Raw genomic sequence first — 24,361 nt, 5'->3', positions numbered from 1 at the left:
TGACCTTCTGGTTACAAAGTCCTGTTTGAGCTTACGTTACTTTGTATATGAGGATCTCAAAACTCTTAGTAGTGTTTTCTTTTGTGTGATTTTTTTTTTCTTTTTTTGAAGGCTCACAGCTCCGATGGCTAAACATAGGAGTGCTGATAGGTACCGGATTACGTGCGGTGAGCAGGTGTTGTGTTCTGCCTTACTGCTCTGCCTGGCACAGCAAGGCCTTGGCTGGGGTCTGTGGGCCACCAGCTTGATGCTAAACAAAAATCGCAATAGCAACGTGACAGTCTTCTCGCCAGACGAGCGATAGCAGTTAGTTTGTGACTGTGAACTTAGCAACTGAAGAACTGCATTTATTTCACAGGCTTCTCAGAGTGTCTGATCCAAAGATAACCATGTGCAAAAGTGTCAGAATGTTCTGGATGAATCAGAGCAGGCTGTTGTTCATGCAAACGTGAGCTTGACTGCCGTGCTTTTGGACAGGCACAGATTTAGCGAGGTGCTATGAAAAGTCTCAACACGCCTCTCTGCGCACCTACCACACCTCTGCCGGAGCACTCCTGGGCCTCACTGGAGCGCTGCATCTGCCAAGTTTGTGATGGTAAGTTGTGATTTTGACACGTGCTTCCCGGGGACCTGACTTGGGGTTATTTTCCTGACTGAGCTTGTGGCCCAAGTCAAACAAAACCCTATGACGTGAAAAATGGCCGACTTCATTACAGCAGGGCACCACGTTTCTGGGCCACAGAGTTACGTTCATACAGTCTGGGGGTCGTCAGGGCCACGTTTGTTTTTTTCTTTTTCTTTTTTTTTTTTTTTTTTTTTTTGAGAAGTCCCAGTGGGAAACATCTTTGAATTTTCTTATCTATAGTCCTCTCTGACGTTCTGTGGCTTGTGGTAAATGATGAATGCTTGCTTTTTTTTTTTTGTTTTTCTTTAAAAATATTTATGCTTCAGTGGCACTTTAAATGTTTGAAGGGTCCCCCCCCCACTCCCTTATTACTCAGTTTAATTGGAATTATGGTGCCCATCAAAAATATTACTCCAAGGTGACCTGGAAATAATCATTTCCTTTCATCTATACCAAACATTTGTAGATCATTAAAATGTCACAAATAAAAAAGTCTTATTCACAAAGAAATGGCTTTATATGAGCACAATAAAATATGAGATTTCATTATATACAAAAAGGCTATGTTTTGTATTCGTGGTTCACAGAGCAAACGTCCAACACATGTGGAATGCATGGCAGGATGTAGGATCCTCTAAGGGTTGTATACAGATATATGAAGGGAAGGGGGGGAGCACTTGTGGGTCTGAGGAAACGACCCCTTTCAGGAACAAATGGAGCATGTGCTCCGGGTCTCTGGGAGGATTTGTGCAGGGATCTCGCTTCCCATGTGTGCGCATTCCTCTGAATCAGACAGGTGTTAAAGTGAAATGGTGCCCAGAGGACGCAGCACCCTCCTATGCTATCAGCAGCCCAACCACATGACGGATCCGAGAGCAGCCAAGCACAACTGCTGAGGGCTTTGCCAAGGGGTTAGATGCTGAATGCTGAGAGGGAGGATCCTTGCCAGCTTGGCACCTTTAGGCCGTGTGGCTGCTCCTGGCGTGGAGTTGTCATTGTAACGTGCTGGGGAGAACGGAACCTGAAACTCTGTCTTAACAGTTCCTTGTGAATGAAGATAACTTATTGTTGTGAATATAAAATATCAATTACCTTACAAGTGTGTTTGGGAGGCTGTGCGCGGCGTTGGCATCTGTCCATAGCTGCAGTGGTGAAATTGCCTCCTGGCAACTGAAATTGTTTGCCCTCCCCCCCCACCATTGCACTGGAAATGAGTAAGAGAAACTGTTTGGAAACAATTGACATCTGGGGAAAGATGTTCATTGGCTTCTGGGGCTTGAATCGGCCCCTGAGCTGGTGCCTTAGGAGTGGATTTAACCAATGCTGTAATCTTTTGGCACCTGTTGCAGTTATTTTGGCAGTGGCATAGGACTGCTTTGATTGCACTGTGACCAGAGTAGTGAGCATATGTCTGATGCCCACCCCAGAAAGAGCAACTCAGTGCCCTTAATGCCTTTCCCATTGTTTTCCTTCCACTCCCTCTTATTCATCAAGCTGCTGTTAGTAATTATCATTACGTGCAGACAAGCATCTATCAGCATCACCAGAGCTAACAAATGAAGGACGAAGGAAGAGGAGAACAGGCATTAGGAGAGGTCTGTGTTGTTGTCAGAGTCCAGCTGCTTTTTGCATTTGATTTGGAATTGTTTATCTGGCCCTGAGTTTTAAGAAGTGTGGTAAACAAAGGACTCCAGGCAAAATGATACATGTCCTAGTGTCTGAGATGTAATCAGAAGAAGAGTATTTGGCTTTATAAATACGTTAAGCAAAATAACCAAATATGTATCTTCAAGAAGAGAATTCAGTGGACCCATTAAAGGAAGTCTCTGCCTACATGTCTCTGCACTGATTGTACATCTGTAAATGGCTGCCGTCCAGCAAAGCTCTTAAGTGCATGCTTAACTCTCAGCACAGCTTGGCTACAGCAATGTTACTAACTTTGGCATGTGAGCCTTTATGCATTTGGGGCATTCACATGCCTAGTATTAAGGGCATGTTTGTGTGCCCTTCTGGGTAACTAACTCTTCCTTGTGCCCCACAGGCCTGCAGCCAGGAGTGAGTCCAGTTTCCACCTCTGTTTCCTGCCGCTGTAGAAGGTTTTGAGGATGACAATAGGGACACATCATCTACAGCTCTTAGAATTTTACCCTTCAGGTGGACATAGCTGAAATACAGAGGTACAGACCCCTGAATAATGTCATGAAGCCTGCCAATACTGCATGTACTTTACCTTCTCAAGTGCCTTAGAATTCAGGGACTCTCAGGCATCTCTAGAACATAGTCTGAAATCTGCTAATCAAAATGTGGTGTTCCCTTTTCTGAAGGGGACTGTAAGCCCCTGCAGTCACCAGGGCTGTTCATTAAGCTCTGATGGACAGACCCCATCTTTACAGACTAAGTTATAATGAGATTGTCCATAGAGGCCCCCATTGTCGCAAATTAATGCATCTTAAATGTGTTAGCTGTACAGTCTGTGTATAATTTACCATTTTGTTGGAAATGACTCCTCGGGTAAGCCACGTGGCAGAGGCAGAAAGCACAGTGGCGCACACAGGTATCACGCGCACAATCCATATTGCTGCGCTGCAGTTGTACGTGCCTGTACTGACAGCTGGTCTGAGAGTTACGGGTGGTAAAATCTATCATTGCGTTTGCTGCCTTGTGAAACGTCATTCTTGAGAGGTGGAGTTATTAGATTTGAAGAGAAAGTCCTCAAATCCTTATGGCAGTTCCTGGAATTACAACTCAGCTTTGTTAATCTAGAAAGACTGAGAGGAGCTCAGGCTTCCTGTCTGCCGACAGACTTCAAGTGAGAAGAATGTCAGCAAAGACAGCTCACATGCTAAAGCTCTTAAATGGTGATCAAGGAGAAATTAATTGAATATAATGTAGTAGTCACAGTTCATAGATTTCATTGGGTACCTCTTAAAAAAAAAAAAAATACTTGGTTTAAAAAAAAATAAAAAGCAAAAAGAAAAATTCCATCCGTAACAAACAACTGTATTCATAAGTAAAGTCCAAGCAAGCTAACCCCAGCAAACTATTCTGGTGTTCATGGTTCAGAGTCCACTCAGATATTTTCCGGTCTCCCATCTGTACAAGACAGTTGCTGGGCAAGTAACTTGTTCTCTCCAGTAGTTTCTTGGTATGCCCGAGGTGAGGTTCCAAAAGAGAAATAGCTGGCAGGTTGCTGTTTTTTTGTTGTTGTTGTTTGTTTTTTTTTACCTTCACCAAAGCCTGTTTGTATTACTGACATCTCTGGTCTTTGGTACTTGTAGTCATGTATTTTAAGAAAGTTAATTTCTTGGACTTCATAAAAAAAAATCTAAATGGGAGAAAAATACCCTTTTGTGAGAAAGTTTCTTACCTGCTGCATTGAAATAATTGAAAATGGCTTTCTAAACAGTCCACAGAAGTTCATTTAAGGGCTAAGACCCAAATGCAAGTTTGAAAAATACTTTAAAATATCATTGTCCAGCTTTTTGCCCCTGGAGGAGGAAAAGAGAAATCTAGAAAGCACCACATGTTACAGATGCTGTTCAAGATGCTTACCACATTACTTAAAGATGCTCTGTAACCGTCATGTTGTGAGTAATAAAAGAATGTGAATGGGATGGAAGAGGAGCAATCCAGATTTACTGTAACCACATCTGTAGCCTTGCCACTCTCACATGATGTAAAGAGGTCCACAAACTTCTGCCAGTTCCTGAGGTATTACTGAACGTATCTCTGCAGTGCAAAGCAACATCAGCTTAGGGAGCCTCCAGGTTACCTCCAAGTGAGCTGGCATGGCTGTAGTAGACTACCCCACACGGATACTAGCTTCAGTGCCAGAAACAGTAAAGCTCTGTTACTGCCATACATAGTTAATTAGCTCGGGTGTCACACGGAGCAAACACAGCTATATTGCTTCTGGTTCTGCAGCTCAGTTAATTGACGCTGGCTTGGGGATCTTTGCCCCAATGTGCAGTGCAGACATACCCAGGAATGCGCTCCTATTGTTGACTGAATACTGTATTTTCTCATAAATGTGGCAGGAGTATAATTGCGGGGTGGAAAAAGAAGGGCAATATACATTCACTTCACTTTAGAAACTAAATTAAACCTTTGACTTAACTCACTTCTATACCAGCTCCCTGCAGGCATTTCTACAGGCTTCATTAGAGCCAACCTAGAGGCCATGGAAAAGGTCTTACAAAAGACTAGCCAGGAAGCCAGTCACAGACCCAGATCCTGCTGCTACAGAGCACAATCTGCCTCTTGGCACCTCGGGCTTGCAGCTGCCAGGCACTCTCCTTATGTGGTCACTGGTGTTGGCTCCGAGGCTGGAGCAGATAGACGAGGAGGGCTGAGGGGGAACACATTCATCACTGCCAGCAAAGAGCGGAGGCAGTGCCAAGTCACTATGTAACTAAGCACATGTGCCAATTTGCTCAGTAATTGGATTGCTATTTGAAAAATTAAAGTGGTGTCTAGAAAATTCTAACCTTCACATTTACGAAGCACGAAGCTTGCGGCTGAGAGCCCCAACAGGAAGAATAAAGGTGATCAAACGTAGGTGTTTAGGAGAGCGAACGTAGGAAATAATTTGATTGATTTCAAAAGTGTTGCCCCAGCCTCACAAGCAGGCACTCTGTGTAGAGAGACAAAGAGCAAGACACAGTGCAGTGGAAAGCTGTAACATTATGGACAAGCTGTAACCCATTGCTTACTAAGGAAAATTAGCGCAGACTTGTCAGCTGAAAGCAATTCATATAAAGAAAACATATAATTAGAGGGAAGGGCTTGATGTACTTGCTGTAATTTTTTCCCTAAAGAGGGAAAAAAACCCGACGACTGTTAATGGGCATTATAATATCTTTTCATTTCTTTCTGAGCCTGGAAATTTGTTGCTTCTGTCTGCTGTCGTATACATTACTCAAATGCATTTGCTGAGCAAGTCCTATGTACTAATATCAAAAAATAATTATATTGAATTATCCAGCTAGAGAAAACTTATTAAAAACAAAACTTCCTGTCCTCCCCCCCCCCCGGGGGGTCCCCCCCCCCCCCCCTCAAAAATCAAATTCAGACTTTGCTTTGACTTTGGTAGAAGCCTAATTATATCCCCAAATACAGTTACCTAAACAGTCCTTTGGGCGTTTCATTATTCTTTGCAGTTGAGCTCATTGACCACCCTTATTCAGCTAAAAATTTTGAGCATAGGGATACAACGGATTATAAACTTTTCCTAAGATAATATTTGCAGTTTGAAGTATAATCCAGTTGCTCGTAGACATATAAAAGTAGTGCCTGGGTTCTTCATCACTGTTAAGCGGAAACTCAAGCTGGAAGCCCTGCGTTTAAAATAATAAAAAGTAAAAATGTATGGACTCGTACTGAGGAAGAACTATTTGGAACCTCTGTGAAATGTCTGGTTATTTCTCATGCACTCAGTCCTGGTAGAATGAGGTTAACACATGTCAAAGCAGAGGCTCGAGAAATTTTGGGTTACATTTCTGCCCCTAGATGGAGTATTCTGCACACTGGTATTTTTGATATTTTGGGAGAATGGAGCTGTGTGTTAGGAGCCTTGAAATGCCTCTTGTTCTGAATTCCCTTTACAGTGTATCAAGTGCTGCCCATTGGGACCAGAGTAACTGGGTCCCAGAGACCATTTAGAAGAGAAAAATCAAAATAGGGTTTGTTTGTATAATTGATTGGGCACTATAAAGGGCACTGCAGTTTCTTAGTGTCTCTTATTTGTTGGTTAGTAATAGATATGTACGTGAAAAAGCAAGAAGTCTCTATTTTATAAAGTGCCACTAATTACTACGAAACATCTGATATTTGCAGCTTGCAGTGCTTGGTGTTTCTGTGACTTTCATGGTATTCCCTTCTCTTAGTATACTGTGAGTGCCATGGTAACGTTAACTGCTTGTAAAACATTTTAATAGTGACCACTGTAATATAGTGGTTGTGTGCAAACAGCATGCACCATTGCTTTGGAGGAGTTTGTAACATTTTGTTTTTGTCACAATCTGAGTAAAATGCTGCCAGATTTCAACAACTGAATCCTAAACTTGCCAAATGGGGAGCTGCAAGTAAGGTCTTCTCTTCTGCAGCCTCCGTCTTTGATCATCTCTGGAGTTTCATTGATACATTCCTGCCCAGCACTCAGGAGCTTAGTGAAGCATGGCTCCAGAAAGCTCGGAGTTGCTTGGGAAAAGCATTTGGCTGCAGACACTGTGCGTGGAGGGGGGAGGTGGGTGTCAGCTTCGAAGCCAGCTTTTGAAAAACCTAGATTGTTTTATGCTGTGAGCGAGAATTCAGCTGTAGGCTCTTAGCTCAGGTATGTTCGCATGCGGGCTTCTGGTGTAGCCCACTGTAACAGGAGGGACCAGCTGCAAAGTTTGTCCCTGGACTGGGAGCTGGATTCCTGCAGAATCCAGGATTTTGGTTTGGACCTTTTTAAATATGATGTAAATGCCAGCAGCTTCCTAACAACTGTTCCTGAAGCTCAGAGCAGAATTTAGAGCAGACCCTTGTGGGTTAGGGAATTGCACAAGATATTCCTTCTCAGAACAGAAAGAAAAAGCCCGACAAAACCTAAGCCATCTGACCAGAGTCCTGAGAAATGCTTTCCAGCTTTCAAAGAAAGAAAGGGTCTTAATTCAGATTTGCCGGAATCGTCTAATTAGTCCCTTTAATGCCATGCACCTTATCGTCTGCGCCACCGGATTCGTCCTATAAATGAGACGATGGGCTAATTCATCCTGGCAGCAGTAAACAGACCTTGTGATTGTCCTCCTTACAAACACCGGCCTGATTTTAGGAAAATGCTTTGACCAGGCCTGTGTCCCTGCTCCCTCCCCCCCCGCCCCCCCTATTCCGAGCGCTGCCTGTGCTTCTTGCCCTCCTTCTTCCCCAGCGACCCACCCCACCCCGTCTCACACACAGTGACATACCTCACACATTTGCCACTGCTAACAACAACCTGTCAACTCTTTCTTTGCACCGTGCTAGGCGCCCTTTGTTTCTGCAGCCCAGCAAGCCTTGCAGCTGTTGTCCGAGGCCTGCTCCGACAGCCTGTGATCAGTCAGCTGCAAAATCCTCCCTGAACAACTCGGTATTCACAGCTCTAATCGGGCCAGCGGACTGTTTCCTCCTCTCTCGCAGTAAATCTTTATCACTTGCGCTCTGCTCGTCAGTTAGTGGCGCCAGCTCTTTGGGCTGCTCTATCCCTTTCCCATACTCTGCTGCGCCGTGTGCTCTGAATGCTAACTCCAGCCTTGTTTAGACTCGGGGCTGCCTCGCTGCTGCGGTCCACATGTTGGGAAGGTCCAAATTCCTGCTCCCTCCCCATTTTTAAGCTGCACGGACACCAAGTTTATCTCTCTCCAATTGCAGAGATACTCAAAAACTCCCTCCGTCTGCCTACTTCGTGTCGTATCCATATAAGTTAATTATGTGATTATCTTGCTGTTTCTCCCCAGCAGTCTGTCGTGCTGCTGTTTAATAGCTGCCTTTGGTAGGAAGGCGAGGGTGAGCTGCCCAGACTAGGGAAGCTGGGGATGGCAAGGGAAGCCCTGGGGAAACTGGCACAAGCTTAAATTTGATCGCATGCCCAGGGCTATTAACCTTCCTCCTAATGGTTCCCCCACGGACGGAAACACATTTCCCTCCATCCTGTTCCTGACTTGATGCCATCTCAGTCTTTTAAAAGATTTACGTCAAAGATGTTGAATTGTGAAGCAGATTTTTAGAGAAAGGATCAAAGTTTGCTTTCTTAGGATCCCGGTTGAGCTGAGGAGAGTCCACGAAGCTTTTCTGATGAGGTTTGTGTCAATCTGGAGTTGCTCAGGATTTACGCTTGTGGAGCTGAAAGCACAACTTTATCTGTGCCTGTTGCAGCTCCTGCCACAGCACGAAAACTCCTCCTGCCTCCTTTGCAAAGCGTTGTGGGTTTTGCTTTCCTCTGTGTTGTGCTTGGGCCTGGGATTTTAGATGACAGAGAGTGCAATCGTTGCTCAGTTAAACAGCAAGCTGTGCAAAGAGACTCATCTAGCTTTCAAGTAGAGCTTGCTGGAGATTACTTTTAAAAACAAATTATCCCGCACAGTGAGCTTTTATATGTGTTTGTAAGGAGCCTGGGAAGCTTTTGCCTGAACACTGGTCTGATGACCAAAAACTGCTGTTTTTTAATCTTGTCTCTAGTGCTGAATCCATTTCCAGCACTGGAAAATCCATTTCTCTTTCTGCTTCAGCTTCCCACACCTTAAAGTCCTTATTTTTCAGCCCTTCCAGGTGTGTGTGTGTGTGTGCGTGCACAGCGGTGAAGATTAGCCAAATGTAGAAATATTCCTTTAAGAGTAAAACATGAACTGGCTTTAAAAATATGTTGTTGCTATTAATTTTACGAGGCAGCTGTAAAATAGATGCTGCTTGGAAAATCTGGGTTCACTTCCACTCAGACGTTCTGCTCATCAGTATAGTGGAAGGCAGATTTGCTTGATCAAACATAAACTCATCTGTACAGGATTTGTGTGTTGATGGTCAGTTTGAGCTTGTAAATAGATGCACAGGGTAAACTTGATGACAACGGCAGTCACTCTGACGTGCAGAGGAGTGCTGCGATTAGATGGTATTAGGCAGGTATGGCCAGCAATACGTGGGTAACGTGAGGCACTGCTGAGGCACCGAGCTCAAAGTTTGAGTCTGACAGCCTCATGTCTGTCTCCTGCCTATCCGCAGCAGCCTGCAGTCGTGTGCACTTTCTGGCCGCTGTGGTTGTGTTCTGTTGATGTGCTCCCATATACATCTCCAGATGGGATGTTTTGCTGCTGTGTAACCAGACCTATAAACACATTTTAGGCTTAATTTAGGAAAAATAGCTCAGAACTTTCTGGTATTTGCTACAGAAACGTTTGTCGGTCTCAGTGTGTTCTTCAGTGAAATTGAACATCCGTAAACAGGATTTGAATACATTTTTTCTGTAGGCTGTCTGCAAGGGGAAAAAAAGTCTACAAGAAAATGGGCTGGTTGAACCATTTGTTGCGGGAAGCTTTACTGTTGAAAGTGCTCCTATGGTCAGAGTCAGTTGGTGGGGCATCAGATAAAGAAGATGCAATAACATCTTGGCAAGCCCCAGGCAAGCATCTTAGATAACCGTTTCCCTTCCCCTAATTATTTTTTCTCATCTTATTCTTCTTTGTTCCTTTCTTCATGTCCCAGGGTTTTACCTGTCATCCTTTGGCGACCCCAGTTGTCTCCAAGGTCCTGGAGGCTCCTGTGAGACTGGTGCCCTGGCTGAGTTTTGTGGTTTGGCTCACATGGCTCTTGGCACAAGTGATGACGCGAGACCTCCTGTGCAGTCAACCAGCCGTGCTTCATCTGTACTTGAAAGTCTCATCTATCCTGTGAGCCTTGATGGAGTTTCTTTGTTTTCAGTTTTAATAACTGCACCCTTTGGAGGAAATATGGGTTGTGAACCCTGACACCTACCAGCTAAAAGTGTAATAGCAAGTTTTACCCCAGCACACCTTCTTATTATTTTTGTCAAATAGTCTGCAGTAGGCTGAATGCAGTTATTTTTTGATATGAATATCTTCTATTTTATGAAGCAGTTCTGCTTCAACATACTTGGAAGAAAACTTGTCCAGTTCCGCGGCATGAAAAGCAGTTTATCTTGAAGTGTTTCTCAAGCACTTGATGTCCTTCAACGTCCTTTAAAAATCAGTATGTTATACATTGCATTTTTATTTGAGTAAAATCATGGTAGCTCAGGATTTATCCATAACACTGATACAGGGGAAGGAAACATTTTGTCTTCTAAATTACAAAGGAAGGAAGGTGCTTCTGTCACTTCAAAGAGTCTGAACTGAAAGTAAGTAGAACAAGAAGACTTTCTCAAAACTGAGCATCCAATCTCAGCTCCCTGCTTCAAGAGGCAAGCACAGTCTTTGTGTTGACCCAGAGCTGCAGTGCAGGCTTAGTATTTTTTTTTCTGTTAATGGTTACTGCTAGAAGAGTACCTGTTCACAGCTGAAGGATGAGCAGAGTTTGAGAACAGCTGATCCATTCCCTGTTCCAAATCGAGAAAGGACTTGACTTGCCTTTTCTATTGTACATGTGTATCTGAATACATATATAGGAATAGGATATTCTATTGCTCTGTTTTTAAGGAGCAATGTCAACACTTCTCTAGCTTCTTCTGCATCTGCTGTAAGAAAATTCCAGACGCCAGCAACATTCTATTAGGATTTTTTTCCCGAGCTGCTGATAATATGCTTATGCTGTAATTCCATTTTAAAATAGTCTTTTAGTCTAGGAATTTCCTCGTCTGATTTGCCTCAGACTTTCCAGAAAAATTCTACTTTGGCATAAAGTTTGCACCTGTGAAAGTTCAAGGAAATCGGGTTAGCTTTTGCTAAACGAGGAAGGGATTCTGCCAAAGTTGGGTTTACAATGAAAGGCTAGTTTAAATATGGACAGACTAGTCTCTTCATAATTATTAGGTAATATTAATGTATAATCAGTCCCATAAAGAAAAAAGAAATCTAAATGGACTTTATATTGCTTATAAAAATGCATTTCTGTTTCTTCTTTGGCTAGTCAAGGGAGAATGTTCGCTATTAACCCATCTTGTTTAATTTTGTGAGCCGCCACTCGTGTGCAAATTTCCTGTACATCTTGAACAAAAACATGTAAAAGATGAACAAAGAATGAGGGGGGAAATTATAAATGGATCCATGTGACTGCCTCTTCTCCAGAGATTTTTTCCCTCACTTCGGAAGTTTAGAGGGAACGCAGGGCCATGCAGTGTGTGTTAAAGCTGATGGAATATCTTTCTCCCTCAGGGTATTTCTTTAATCAATGTTTCTTTATACCATTAGGTCATCTCTTCTTTCTTTCTTTCTTTATTTTCTGAAGAATCCTTGTTTTGTATGTTTTCATGCATCCTGACATTTATTCTCAGAATTATGGCCTGATCACTTCCTGTCCTCTTCCTCAAAATTTCTCTCATTTTATCTATTTTAAGTGCTGAAGCACAAAGATAACCCCATCATAGTTCTCTCGTTTTCCCCAGCAGTTCCCCCCCTTGCCTCCCCGCAATGAAAAATGAAAGGTCTCATGGTCTTACAGATTTTCTTTATGCTTATTTTGGCCTATTTGCAACCCAAATACATCATCATGCTATAAGACGGCTCTCTAAGGCTCTTGGATCAATTAAAGGTAGCCCTATTCATTGCCAGTACAAACCTTTGCCTATTAACTCTTTCAAAGGGCATTTGTCATCGCAAAAAGCTGTGAATGCTGTCTGGGTTCATTGATTTAAAAAAAGGTATTGTTTTAAGGCTGCTGAATATCTTAATTAGTTGTAATCAGAGGGTAGCTTGTGTCTGTAAAGTGATACAGTTACCTTTCACCTACTTGCTTTATTCTGTGTGTTTTTAAAAGAAAAATATCTCAAATGTAATTTAAGCAGAGTGTTTTTAGGGTACAAGAGGAGTGCACTTGCTGATCAAAGTATAATTTATGACGTTATTTTATAAAGCCAAATATTTAATGTGCTAACTCAGAATACGTCTCATTGGCTTACAACCAGCCTTGAGAGGGTAAGTGGAGCGGCGCTGCTCATTGCCAGCTATCATCCTCCTTTCTTCGCTCACAAATCCAATGTCTGTATTCTGGAAATGTAGAAATCCATCTCAATTCTGTAAGCACTCGCACGTGTGCTTCGCTAGAGCACATGAATAGTCTGCTAATACAGGATACGTGCAGCGCTGTTTGCCAGACCAAGGTAGAACTGGGTAACTTTTTTTTTTTTTTTTTTTCAGATCAATAGTTCATTTACCACAATTGTGCTCTCAAACTTGCTGCAGCTATTTGTGAATTTGTACCAAAACAGTGAAATGGTTTAAGCTGGGAAAATGTCTTTTCTGCTGTCCCTTGAATCAAAACAGTGGTTAATAATAATCTGTTTCTTATTCAAATAGACCCCTCTGAAAATTAAAATCTGTGTTTTTCCTTGGGCTTCATGAAAAATTATGGTTGCACTTGATGCTCTTTTGGTTTATTTTTCTGAGAAAATAGTTTGCATTTCCCCTAAAATATTTCACTCAAATCAAGTGGTTATTTATATGCCTCTGATGGAGGCATTGGGGTGTAAACAGATCCCTTGCAGTCATATGTCTCGATGCATCAGTAGCTTGCATAATCTAACCCTCACCCTCTGGAGATGCATTTCCAGAGATGATGATTTAGGGATATATGCTTTTGTTTCCATATTTGTGTAAATATCTTACAGGGAAGAAAAACACAGTTGGCAGAAAATCTTAAGTTAAATCATGGTTGGTAGAAATGCGTGCTTTTGCTCTTGGAGACTGGATAGAATAATAGCAGTAAATGACATTTTATTTGTTTCATTTTGGGAAGGGGAGGAGGGCACAAATGGTGTCTTAACGGGGACACCCCCGTTATTATCTGGGAGGAAGTATCTTTAGAAAGTACCTCACACACTGACCGGGTGCATTTTGTTGCTGATGCAGTTTGGTGAGCTGGAAAGCAGGGCAGTGCCATGTCTGGGAGCCACCAGACATGTGAATCTTTAACACTTACTCTCAACTTGTGGCTTGCTTGATGAATTTTACTATGAGAAATCCATGCATGCTCACACAGGGGTTCTCAAGGTAATGTGGCAGACTTACGTAAATGCTAACAGTACTGTATCCAATCTCTTATTTTTCAGTGAATAAGTATGCTAAATAACACTTCCCTCACAGGGCAGTTTTACTATAGATGCTTGGATTCGTATTGTGAGTACCTTACCTTCTTTTAATTTTTGTAATAAAAATTCTTCAGAAAGACTAGTTCTGTATTCAGTTGACTGTAGTCATCCCTGTCCAATAGATGGGGAAAAACAGCCTGATAAAGATTAAAATCCTAATTCAAGAAAATGCGAAAACTTTTGGACGTGTTTTAATGTTCCTGTGATTTTGGTGTAAACTGTTCTGAAAAGTTTCTCTGGGATGTTGTCAGAGGCAAAAATAGAATATGCGTTTGAGTTGCAGACAGTGCCTCAGTCACAGTATTCCTTGCTGCAATATGTGGACTTGAGGATTTTTCTTTATTCTTAATGATAAATGTGAGGCATGGCATGGTTATGCAGCAGAGGGATTTATTTTAGTAGTTGCTTATTGAATTCAGTGATTTATCTCCACACCAAAATTAATTTTAACGTTGTAGTGTATCAGTGTAGTTCTAACCTCTTCCTTCAGCTTTGTACATTTTCACTGCATCGTGTAGTGCATCTTCTTCGGTCAGGTGCCTTGGAAATAAATTTGAAGAAATAAATACGCACATTTCTACTGTAACTGTGGTGTGCATATGAATTTCATTGTGTGTCTTGCTCTATACAACATTTTTAGTTTTTTTTGTAAAAGTAGGAGATGATTTATGAAGTGTGACTCATTTTTCCTTCTCCACACTGTTCCAGTGGAAGAGCTCAGACTGCGATGAGAAAAACTAGTACACGTTATTACGAATTCTGATAAAGTAGGCTGAATAAATTTGTTTTCTTTGTGAGCCTTAATCCTGTGTTGTATTGGCTTCTTGGACATGGCTAATTTATTTGAAATTCCATTCTGTTCCCGACAGCATTCCTGATTAGCAGTTTGATCACCCGGAGCAAAGTTACATACCAGCTTTCAACTCTTGTAATCTAGCAGTGTAATTTTTTCAAATGGACTCTTTTCTTTCCTCCTTTGCCCTAGCTCCCCTTCTTTTTGTGTGCAAAGAGACTTTAAAAATAAGCAGGATAACCTGTTAGTAGACTGAAAGATTTGTTCAAAACACAATGCAGTGTGCTGAATGCCCAACTTGTGTCTGACCACAAAGCATCTGATGCAAAGTTCAGTCTAGAATATAGAAAATTCCAAAATCATGGTCAGATCATTGTGTGTTTATTGTGAGTTCAGTGTTTTGTAGCTATCAAAATGCAGTTTAAGAAAGCAAACGATTAGGGAGAAAAAGCTGAAGCATAAAGCCTGAGCCGTGCAATCCCACACCATTTTTTGATTTAGTGTGACAATGGTAGGTCTGATAATTCGCTATTGCACACAGGGCTTTAAATAAACACAGAAAGCTTTTATTGAAGTTAAGCATGTGTTTAATAAGGACCTTGTTGAATGCAGTCATATTTTTGATCGTGTCTTCAAAGTTTCCATGACTCCATTATTTTCCAAATAAAGCTTTGTAAGGAATATTTCAACTATACCTTTCACGTTTTTAACTAAAAGAATAAGGTTAGGAGCTGTGTCAGTCCAGCATGTGAAATGTTTGCCTTCTATCACTTGGAAAGGATAGCATTTATTTTCAATATTTGCTTTTTATGAGTAGTATGGGTCTTTCCATGATCTGTAGTTTCTCAAAGCGCCTGTGGTAAATTTTAGAAACTTTACTTATCTCTTTAGTAAAGTTTGTCACATGCTAGACCTCATATGGAAATTGCAGTTGCATCGTTGTTCGCTTCTATCAGTGTTGACTTAAGCTTTCAAAACAAATGATGACCGAGAAACCCAAATTTAATTGTAAATCAGAGACAGATTTTGATCTGATCTCCTCTTGGTAGAGCATGGGAGGAGCATCCTCACCGCGAAACTAGAGGAAACATGGCATAATCTGCTGAAGACATGTAGTTACAGATGAAAGGGAACTGTCTTTCCCATCCTGTGATGTTTCTTAAGGTCCCAGTATGGTTTTGTGCACAGTGAGAAGAAAGTGAGGTTTGTAAGTCATGAGAAACTGGGGAACAGCTTGAAAATAGGTGGCCACAGCACTCATCAGGAGACTCAGCCTGTGGTTTTATGTATGAGTGTTTTGACTGTCTAATAGTTAGAAGAGCTTGATCTTCTTGTTCTGATCTTAAATTTTACGGATCTAAAAAACAGCTCCTGACAAATATATCATCATAGCTGGAGTGTGTTTTGCCAGACTTGCTGCTTTTGAAAAACTGGCATTTCAATTGAAACACTGCTTAGTCAAAAATAATACAAAATAATAAATGAAAAATAAAATTCTCTGCTAGATTGACATGTAATACTATGAATTCAGTGGAAAAAAAATCCACTGATGGAATGAAAACTCTGAGAAAGGATGGGTTAGGACTAAATCCATTCTGTCCAATTTAATTCAGCGATAATTCCTTAATTTCACCAGCAAAAGTCCAGAGGATCTTTCCAATAAATATAATTACACAACTGAGCGTGAAGACTTAGCAAGCTGTGTAGGGCCTCTGGCAACTGAAGAAGAAAATGGGTGTGTATTGCTGATAACAAATTATTTTCATGTTCACAATACATGCAAGGCTTTTTTTCCTGTGAGTGGCTATAAATACATATTTTTTTGCATTTTTATTCTTGTTTGTTGTGAGATGGTTGTCTTGGATGATACTAATATTTTAATTCAGTGATGTGATTAAATACCTTGGCATGTACACAGTCTACTTGGCTACTTCTAGATGATGTTCTGATCATGCTTCTGGAAAGAAAATTCTGTAAGCTGAAGGGCACTAATCTGCCCGCTACTGAGTATTGCGGAGTACAGCAGCGTATGGAGGAGATGATACACTCACAGCTCCTGAACTGCGAAGGTCTCATTGAATCTTTTTTAAAACACACGTCTCTCCATGTAATCACTTTTAAGTCAGATTTATGAGTTTAGTTTCATTTCCTTCTAATCACTTTCGTTCATTTTTATTATTTTTCCTACACTGTGCTTTTTTTTTTTTCCCCCACTTGTGGCTGTGAGGCCTTGAGGATGTGGTTGAGTTTGAGTTCTACAAACACTTCTGGCTTTACGGACACTAAAGTTCTTGAGAGAAGATATAGGTAGTAAATGAAGTGTCTTATTTCTGTCCTTGATCATGGAAAGGGGCATATCGAACTGACTGTGGTGGGAGGAGTATGTTTGTTGGGGACTTTCCAGTAGAAAACCAGTGGGGCAGGTGTCTGGGCTTTTCTTTGACTCAATGCAACATTGAATGGTCTTGAAATGTGCTTATTATCACAAGTTATTTGAAGTAGGAATTGACTTTGAATGTTAGGTTTTGTCCTCTAAAGCAATGAATACCTTGATCTGGCTCTTTTTAAGTGGTGTTTTATTTTCCATGTGATGTAAAATGCTTGTTCAGGAGATTTCATGTGTGCAAACTGGAGCAAGGTGCCTTTTTCGTTCTGATAACTGTAGCAGGCACATGACTGAGAGATAAGTGCTGGTCCTGAATTTCTTTTTCTTTCTTTTTTTTTTTTCTTCTGTGTTCGTTATTTTTTTCTTTTTAGCAATGAATTGGGAATTTCTTGTTAGCCGTGCTGACACCTGCAACTCTTTGCCATTTTTCTTTATAGATATATTGACTTTTGAATATGTGGTAAATACAGTAAGTGAAATATCTTTTTAATTTCTTTATATTTTGAGATATATTTCAAATTGCTAACAGTGGATGTTTATATGATCGTTGTTGTGCTGATTTATTGCTTGTAATTTTACTGGATATTTTAAAATTTTAGGAATGCAATGGTATTTTACGAAATAGACTGCTTTATAATTGGAACTGGAAAATTGGATATGAAATCTGTTGGCTTACGTTTTAAAAGACTGTATTCTTTGACTTTTTTTTTGGCTAAACTACCCTTCAGAGTACCAGGGCAATTAATTACATTATTATAATTTAATAGCAAAATGCAAAATTTGTCTTGGAAATAGATTCAAATTAGAGGATTTCCATAAATATTTATAGGAGGAGAAGGTAATAACGTTGACTATGTGATGAAAACATATGTTAGTGAGAAAATACCACCCATCAGGAATACTCTTCTCTCAGGCTGTTATTCTCTAGAGAGGTGATTAGTTGAAAAATTATTTTAGCAAAATAAATTCTGAGCAGAGAGGATGCTTTTACATGTGACACAGCGTACGTTCTTTGAAAAGGCAAATCAGTCAAAACAATGCCAGGCATTGGGAATGTACGTTATTTGAAAATAGATATTTAGAAAAATTCAAGTAATAATGATTTATTACTAGGTTCTACATAGTGCTTTTCCTCAGTGAGTCTCAGAATACTTTGCAAGGGAGAGGAGAACAGCGATCCATATTAAACTGCATTTTCTACAGTCACAGAATGTTTTCCTCTGGCACGCAGAGTTGTCCTGCTTATGCTGTACGTTAATTTTCTGTGCAAGGAAATCTGTCCAAAGGAGTGAAATATAAGCAGAAAAATACTTTCCTTCCGTCTTCGGCAACTGATGGTTCCTTTGTGTGAATAAATGCTGTACCTGCAGAGAGTGCCAAGCTGACAGCCGTGGCATGTAGAGCCAAAACCTGCAACAGCAGTAGGGGAAGCTTACTGCTCTGTGTCAGCCTGTCCCGAGGAGAGCCCTGTGCCAGGCGCCAGGGTTGTGCGGTTTCCCTTCCGGCTTTGACACCTCTCAGGGAATGCCGGAGATGGCATAGCTGAGAACCACTTGTGAGCCCGGGGAGGAGGCACCTGTTCGCTTGGAATGAGCCACCAATTTGTTCTTCGTGTGCCCTTAAATAACCACTGGGCTTCTCGCCACTAGCAGATTGAACTGGAGCTGATGGCCAGGGAATATGATGTGCTGTATGTCACAGCAGTCACGTTAGCTAATACTGAGCTCACTAAAATCTGCTGGTGGTTTTCAGCAAACCTCCTAGAATATGGACAGCAGGATTGCATTGGAAATGTGATGATTGTCATGGAAGAAGCGATTTTAGGTGCAGCAAATGCATCCATCCAGAGGATACAGAAGAACTGTACTTTCTGAATTAAGGCAGGTATCATCACCTCCACCAATAAATTACTTAGAGCTCTAAAGCGAGCCAGTTGCCCAAGGGAGGGTGTAATGCAGAGCTACTGGCTGTGGGCTTACAGTGGTTGTATTGCAGCAGATAGAGCCACTGAACAGTTTGTTAAACTGTTGTTCCCACTTAAATCCCTTTACTGATGAAACAAAGATTTTTATTTCTCATCATCTTTGTGGATGTGGGTCTCTTAAAAAAAAAGAAACAGGTTAGAGAAACACCTGTCGGGAATGGCATAGTTGATCTTGCTTTATGACAGGCTTATAGACCTCTCAGGTCCCTTTCTTCCCTGTTTTCCTCCTGTAGCTGGAGGTGACCCTACTTAAATATATGTGTGCGTGTAAATGTACATATATATGCATTTATATTTTCCACCATGCCACATTCTTTCAGCAAAATCTTAACTAGTTGGAGCGAGTAGTCCCTTTAAACTCTGCATCTTTTGAAGTCTGTAGGTATAGAAAGACACTCATTGTTCAGTGCACCTCCACAAAGAATCCCTCTTAATCCCGACTGTGTGTATTCATCCCTTGGTTGAGCCTTCCTATGCAGAGGAATTTGAGTTGATTCACATTCCTTCATAAATGCATGTAGGGTAATACATCAGACTTTTTCCTTTTAAGCAATCTGATCAGTTCTGACACTTTCCAACTCCATTAAAAAATCCCCATAGTAGTTAAGAGCACCCATTAGTGTGAACAAACTCCCGAAACCCCTTAAAGTATTTGCTTTGCCATGCCATTTAACTGTTTACAAAGCCTGGAGCTTTGCTCCTGATACACAGTTAATAAAAGGGAATAGACTAAATTTTTTCCTTGTAGTGTAAATGTATGTCTGTTGTCCTTGTAGAAGACAATGTGTCGGATCTCATGAGGCTACCCCAATCAGGACAATTTTGACCAGAAAATGGTAATGTAAGAGATTATTGACAATTGATATTTTGTATGCAGGTTGATTTAATGCAGAGTTTTGAAATTCAGGGAAGCAGTCCTGACACTGTGCTATTGCTTGGACCTCATCCAAGTCATTTCTCTTACTGTTAATCCTTCATGTTTTTACCTTCCCAACTCCACTTGTCCAGCTCCAATTGCTGAGATCAAGGCCCAGACAAGGTATTAAACATCTGTGTAAGGTCCTTGTTCCCCTCCTGAGCTGTATCCTAGAGTTTGTGCTTGTTCTAATGGGAACTTGGCATCACTGGGGACCTCAAGGTATTACTGTACCTATCCCTTGATTTTACAGGAAAACAAATGTAGATTTCACAGAGCTTTAAGTCTCAGAATAATTCTTTAAGTTCTTTTAGATGGAAAGTATGGTTTCTGGGCAAAGCATTTTGCTAGTTGAGCAAGTTCAAAAAGATCTTAGCCGTTCCAGTAATCACTCATTTCATCAATCCTCTATATTTAAAGTGAGCTAAACCAAGTTCTTTCCTATAATGTCTACTTCAAATAATGCTGCTTTACATTTGGAGAGCCAAATAAGGAAATAGGACATAATCTTCCAGGAGTTTCTTTCCCTTTTAGTTCGTCTAACTCAGAGACTTGCGGTAACAAGAGCCCTTCTTTCTATGAAACCTGTTTAACATATTCAACTAAACAAACTATCTCCTAAAGAAAGCACGAGCATTTTTTGTGTGTGCCTTGCTCTAGCGTTGGCTTTTGAGGACATTTCAGCATTTGTCGATGCACTAATTGAGTGATGCATTTTGGACAGCTTCTGTGTTCTGATTTGTTGTGCTTTTTTTTTTTTTTTTTTTTTTTTTTTTTTCTCCCCTCCCTTCTTCCCCTTTTAATTTGTCTAGGAGAAAAAAAGCCCCTCCAGTGTTGTTTCCTGCAAAGACCATTCTTAAGAGCTCGTTGGACAGCGCAGGGCTCTTGAAGTGATAGCTAATTGGTGAAAGAAAGGCCCCGATTGTCTTGAGGGAGCTGGAAAGTGCTGCGTGTGCTGCTGAAAGGGACTAGGGAGAAGGTGCCTGGTTTCGCTGAGCAGCTGCTGCTGGAGATGTTTGGAGATTACATCAGCATTGGAAAAAAGGGGCAAAAAAAAAGTCCAACTTCACAGAGACGGAGTTTATGGAGTTTTTTTCCCCTTCCAAAGGTCTTCTGACAATACTGTCATTGTCAATATAAGAGTTGTTAATTCTTTATGAATAGCACATGGGGCCTCTTGACTAAATAGTACGTTACATGTCCCAAATCTGTCAGCTGGGCTCTTCTCTCACATGCTAGTGAGATCACTTTGATTGGAATGTTACAGGAATTGCGGGGCCGGACACAGAACTGAATACTGCATTATATAATTAGATCTCCCGTAGTATTTTTTTTTTCAGATTACCTCATTATTCTAGCTTAAATATGGAATCCGTCCTTTTGATGATTTTGCTGATTGTGATTATATTCATACGATTCGTTTTATGGTCCTGCCTTAGTGCTTACATAGATTACAAACTGTCCCAAAGGTTTCCTGACAAGAGAAAAGAGGACTAAGATACTTCAAAAGGCTTGTTCAGATTTGAACTGGCAATGGGGACAACTGGACAAGGTAAATGGAGCTAGAGAAGATTTTACTTTGGGTTCCGATGAGAGAGAAATGACCTGCTGAGACTGCAATTGAGTGAAAAGTCTTCAGAAGGCCTCGTGCTGACAGAGAGGGGGGGAAATCCAACAACTGATTGAGTCAAACAAATTCCTATCAGACTAGGGCAAGAATTTGTTGTTGGGAACAGACTTGTGGACTTTTGCCAATGAAATGATCTGGACAAGCTGGAAGGAATCCTATTGTTGGGCAGTCCAAGACTGCCAGTGGCCCAGTCTTGATACATGAAATGCGATGGCTTATTGCCTGCTGGACAAGCTGCTGATCTGCACGTTAAGATGTCAGCTGCACAGCCTGCCTGGATGCAACAACTGACTGCGCCTGAACGAACATGAAGATTACTGGCCCAATTTAGGATCCGTGTCTAAGGAAGCAGATTTATGGAGTGGATTTTTACATGATTGACTGCCTTGTTGCTAAATTCTTCTTGTGGTTCATCCTTGTCAGTCAGATCAGAAACTGAGTGTTTTTAACTGACTATAACCTGATGGTTATCCCCATTTCTTATCAAGTGATATATCCGAATAATCACGCACTGCACACCACTGGAATACCATGTTCCGTGAAAAACAGATCTGTGCATCTGAGTTTGTCTGACAGACCAGCAGTGCTTCAGCAGCACCAGGGGTGGGGACATGCGACAGCACTCAGTGGCCTTGCAAAGTAATTATTTCATTTCTAGTCTTTCATAAAGAGCTACTGGGACATGGGAAGATCTGACAACTTGCCCAAGGCAATAGTGACTTAGGATTCCTTGGTTAATGCGTCTTGCAAAATGAGACAGGAGACTCCAAGTGAACTGTTTGCTTTCAAATGGCTGTTATACTAAGTCAAACATCCAAAGAATCTTGCTGCAACAACAGAATTTAACATCTGCTTTTAAGAACTTGATTTTCCTACAGCAAAAGTAGGAAAATCTGCCTTGCCTGAGGAAGGGAAGTTGAAATGCAATGTCCTTGGCCCAGTCAATTTTAAAAAGGTTTCTCTGGGTTGATGATTTTTATGTCAGTTGAAAGTAAAGGCTCCCACGTGGTAAACTAACTTCTGTATCTCTTGGTAGCTTACATGATGATATCAGACTTCAGCCTAGGTAAAAACCCAAAGCATTCCTGTAACGAGTTTCTGGCCCATTCATGAGTCACACACTCCTACAGGCTTGTCTCATTTTAGCGACTGTTAATCAGCCCTTATCACTCTGTTGTGTGAAGCCTCCTAAAACTCAGACAGGAGAGGTGGCATGTGTTTATGCTGTGGAGCAGGGTAAATGTCAGGTCAATTGATTGCAGCTTCAGGTTTTATTTATGGTGGATGACCAACCTACAAGACAGCCTGCAATGTCTGAAGATGCATGCCATTGCCTTGGAATCTAGCTAGTTAATAAATTACGTCTAGATGTAACTAAACCCCTTGTCTGTTTTTGTGGATCCTAATTTTAATGATGATTGTCTCATATTTGTTTTTGTGTTCCCCAGCACCAGCAGACCACAAAGGGAAAGTGAAATGGTGTCTATTTGATGTGCAGACATACCTTTGATAATAAGTAACTGGAAAAATAGGCACAGTGATCCATTTTTCTTCTGTCAATTAAACATAGCTATTCTTAGCTGTTGTATGCATCGTTGTGAAGAAAATGAAACTTGTAGATAAACTGATATGATAGTGCCTTTAAGGAACACATTTCCTAATCCATATTTTTAATTTAAACTATACTTGACAGTGTCGTATATTAATCATTTAAAAATGTGGATATAAAGAGAAATGCTACAGGAGCTGTGGGTTAATGTCCTTAACGTTTGGTGATGTTCAGAACTGACACTGCTGTGGAATTCACGTCTTTGATTCCTTTATTCCTACAGAGCAGCATCTTGAATTTTCCATGTAAATCAGAGATATCACGGTCTCGTTACGGACCATCCTCTTATGCAGACCACATTTTCATTGATCTCTGTGGCACAGTTGGTAGGGAATCACCAGCATGGAATCGTCAGAATGGTTTAATGCCTGAGTTGTCACACCCATCCCCTTTAATGGATTTGGGGGGGTGGGGTGCAGAAAAGAGGGCCAATACTGGGTGATTTTACTGGTAGTTATAAGGAATCGGGGATATCTACAATGCTGGATATGGGGAACAGCCTGTCAGTGGGCTGCTTCTGTTTGAATTTGTCTGTTTGTTTAATTTGGACCTTTTGAGTTGCGTGAATTTCAATCTGATTATAAGAATGTTATGGCCAACGTCTGTCAATATTAGATTTGCATCCTGTACAGGTAAAACTGGCTGGAACCCTGAAGAGTTTTAGAACGTCAAAGCTTTGAGGCACATATGATTAATAAAAGTGAGTATTTTGACTAAAGAATTCATTTAGATTATTTCAATGCCCTTCATAAAAGGTCTTGTTACCTCTTAAACTCTATATGCATTCAAAGTAATTTTAATAGTGTTGTGGTTAATTTCTGCTGTGGATTCATGTTGTTCTTATTCAGTGCTGCAGGGCGTTTTCGAAATGGAAGGCTATCCTGTTTGTGCTATTATCACAAAATCAGGGCTATCGCTCTTTTAAGTGTGCAAAGCATAATGGAAAGGAGGATCTTCCTCTTTATTCCCGTAGACATTTTCCCTTTCACTTTTCATGGAGAGAAACAAAACCTGGGCCTATGTCAGCTGTGCAGTGACATGGAAGTGTTACTGTTTCCTGACCCGGTCCTGTGGAGCACTGTGCTGAAATGTCCGAAATGAGAGAGAGTTACTTCAAGAACTGAAAGAAATACAGCTCCGTCCACTCTAGGCTGTGACAAAGTGTCTTGATTAATCTTGGGACCAAAGCCATGTCTCTGCAGGACCGTGCCATGGTGACAAACCAGCTGGGCTGGCCATGCTTGGGTTGGCGTTGCCGTCTAGTCACTACTCACTGCACTGCACTGAGCAGTCGCATCACCGGGTAGGGTACACCTGGGCCCTGGTGTGCCTCTGGCACTGCTGCACAGCATCCTGTTATTCCCAAGAGCTGGTGTGTGGAACTGGAATTCAAAACAGGATCGTTCTGCTGCTTTGGACAGAGCTCATGTGGAGCCAGCTTCTGATCTACCCCTTGCCTGAAGCAGTCACAATGAAGGTAGAAGTTATTTTTCACTGCAAATGGTGCATTTGGCCCAGTTTTGTGCCTTTTGAGGTAACTGTTCTGGTGTCTGAAAGCCCACTGTATCTTTATGCTTTTTAGAATTTTTGTCACAGATCTTATGTTGTGCTCTGATTTAACTGTATCTTTTTCTTTCAGGAAAATGTAA

The 24,361-nt window shown here is 41.2% G+C and overlaps 1 protein-coding gene across 1 annotated transcript; it reads left to right on the top strand.

The window, feature by feature from the left end:
- The first annotated feature begins 209 nt into the window (after positions 1-209).
- Positions 210-23,069, top strand: SMIM38 (small integral membrane protein 38). The gene is made up of 3 exons (XM_035329014.1): positions 210-595; positions 9,839-12,222; positions 20,286-23,069. Exon 3 carries the CDS (start codon positions 20,839-20,841, stop codon positions 20,968-20,970), a length of 132 nt encoding a protein of 43 aa, XP_035184905.1. The 5' UTR covers positions 210-595; positions 9,839-12,222; positions 20,286-20,838; the 3' UTR covers positions 20,971-23,069.
- The last annotated feature ends 1,292 nt before the right edge of the window (positions 23,070-24,361 follow it).

The sequence above is a fragment of the Oxyura jamaicensis genome, chromosome 5 (genome assembly GCF_011077185.1).
Source record: "Oxyura jamaicensis isolate SHBP4307 breed ruddy duck chromosome 5, BPBGC_Ojam_1.0, whole genome shotgun sequence".
Lineage (NCBI taxonomy): Eukaryota > Metazoa > Chordata > Aves > Anseriformes > Anatidae > Oxyura > Oxyura jamaicensis.
Note: the sequence above shows the minus strand (reverse complement) of the source record. Positions and strands in the feature narration are given on the sequence as shown.

What these genes read in the sequence shown, in the direction of transcription:
- SMIM38 (XM_035329014.1), top strand. Translation starts at nt 20,839, where the DNA reads ATGGAATCCGTCCTTTTGATGATTTTGCTGATTGTGATTATATTCATA.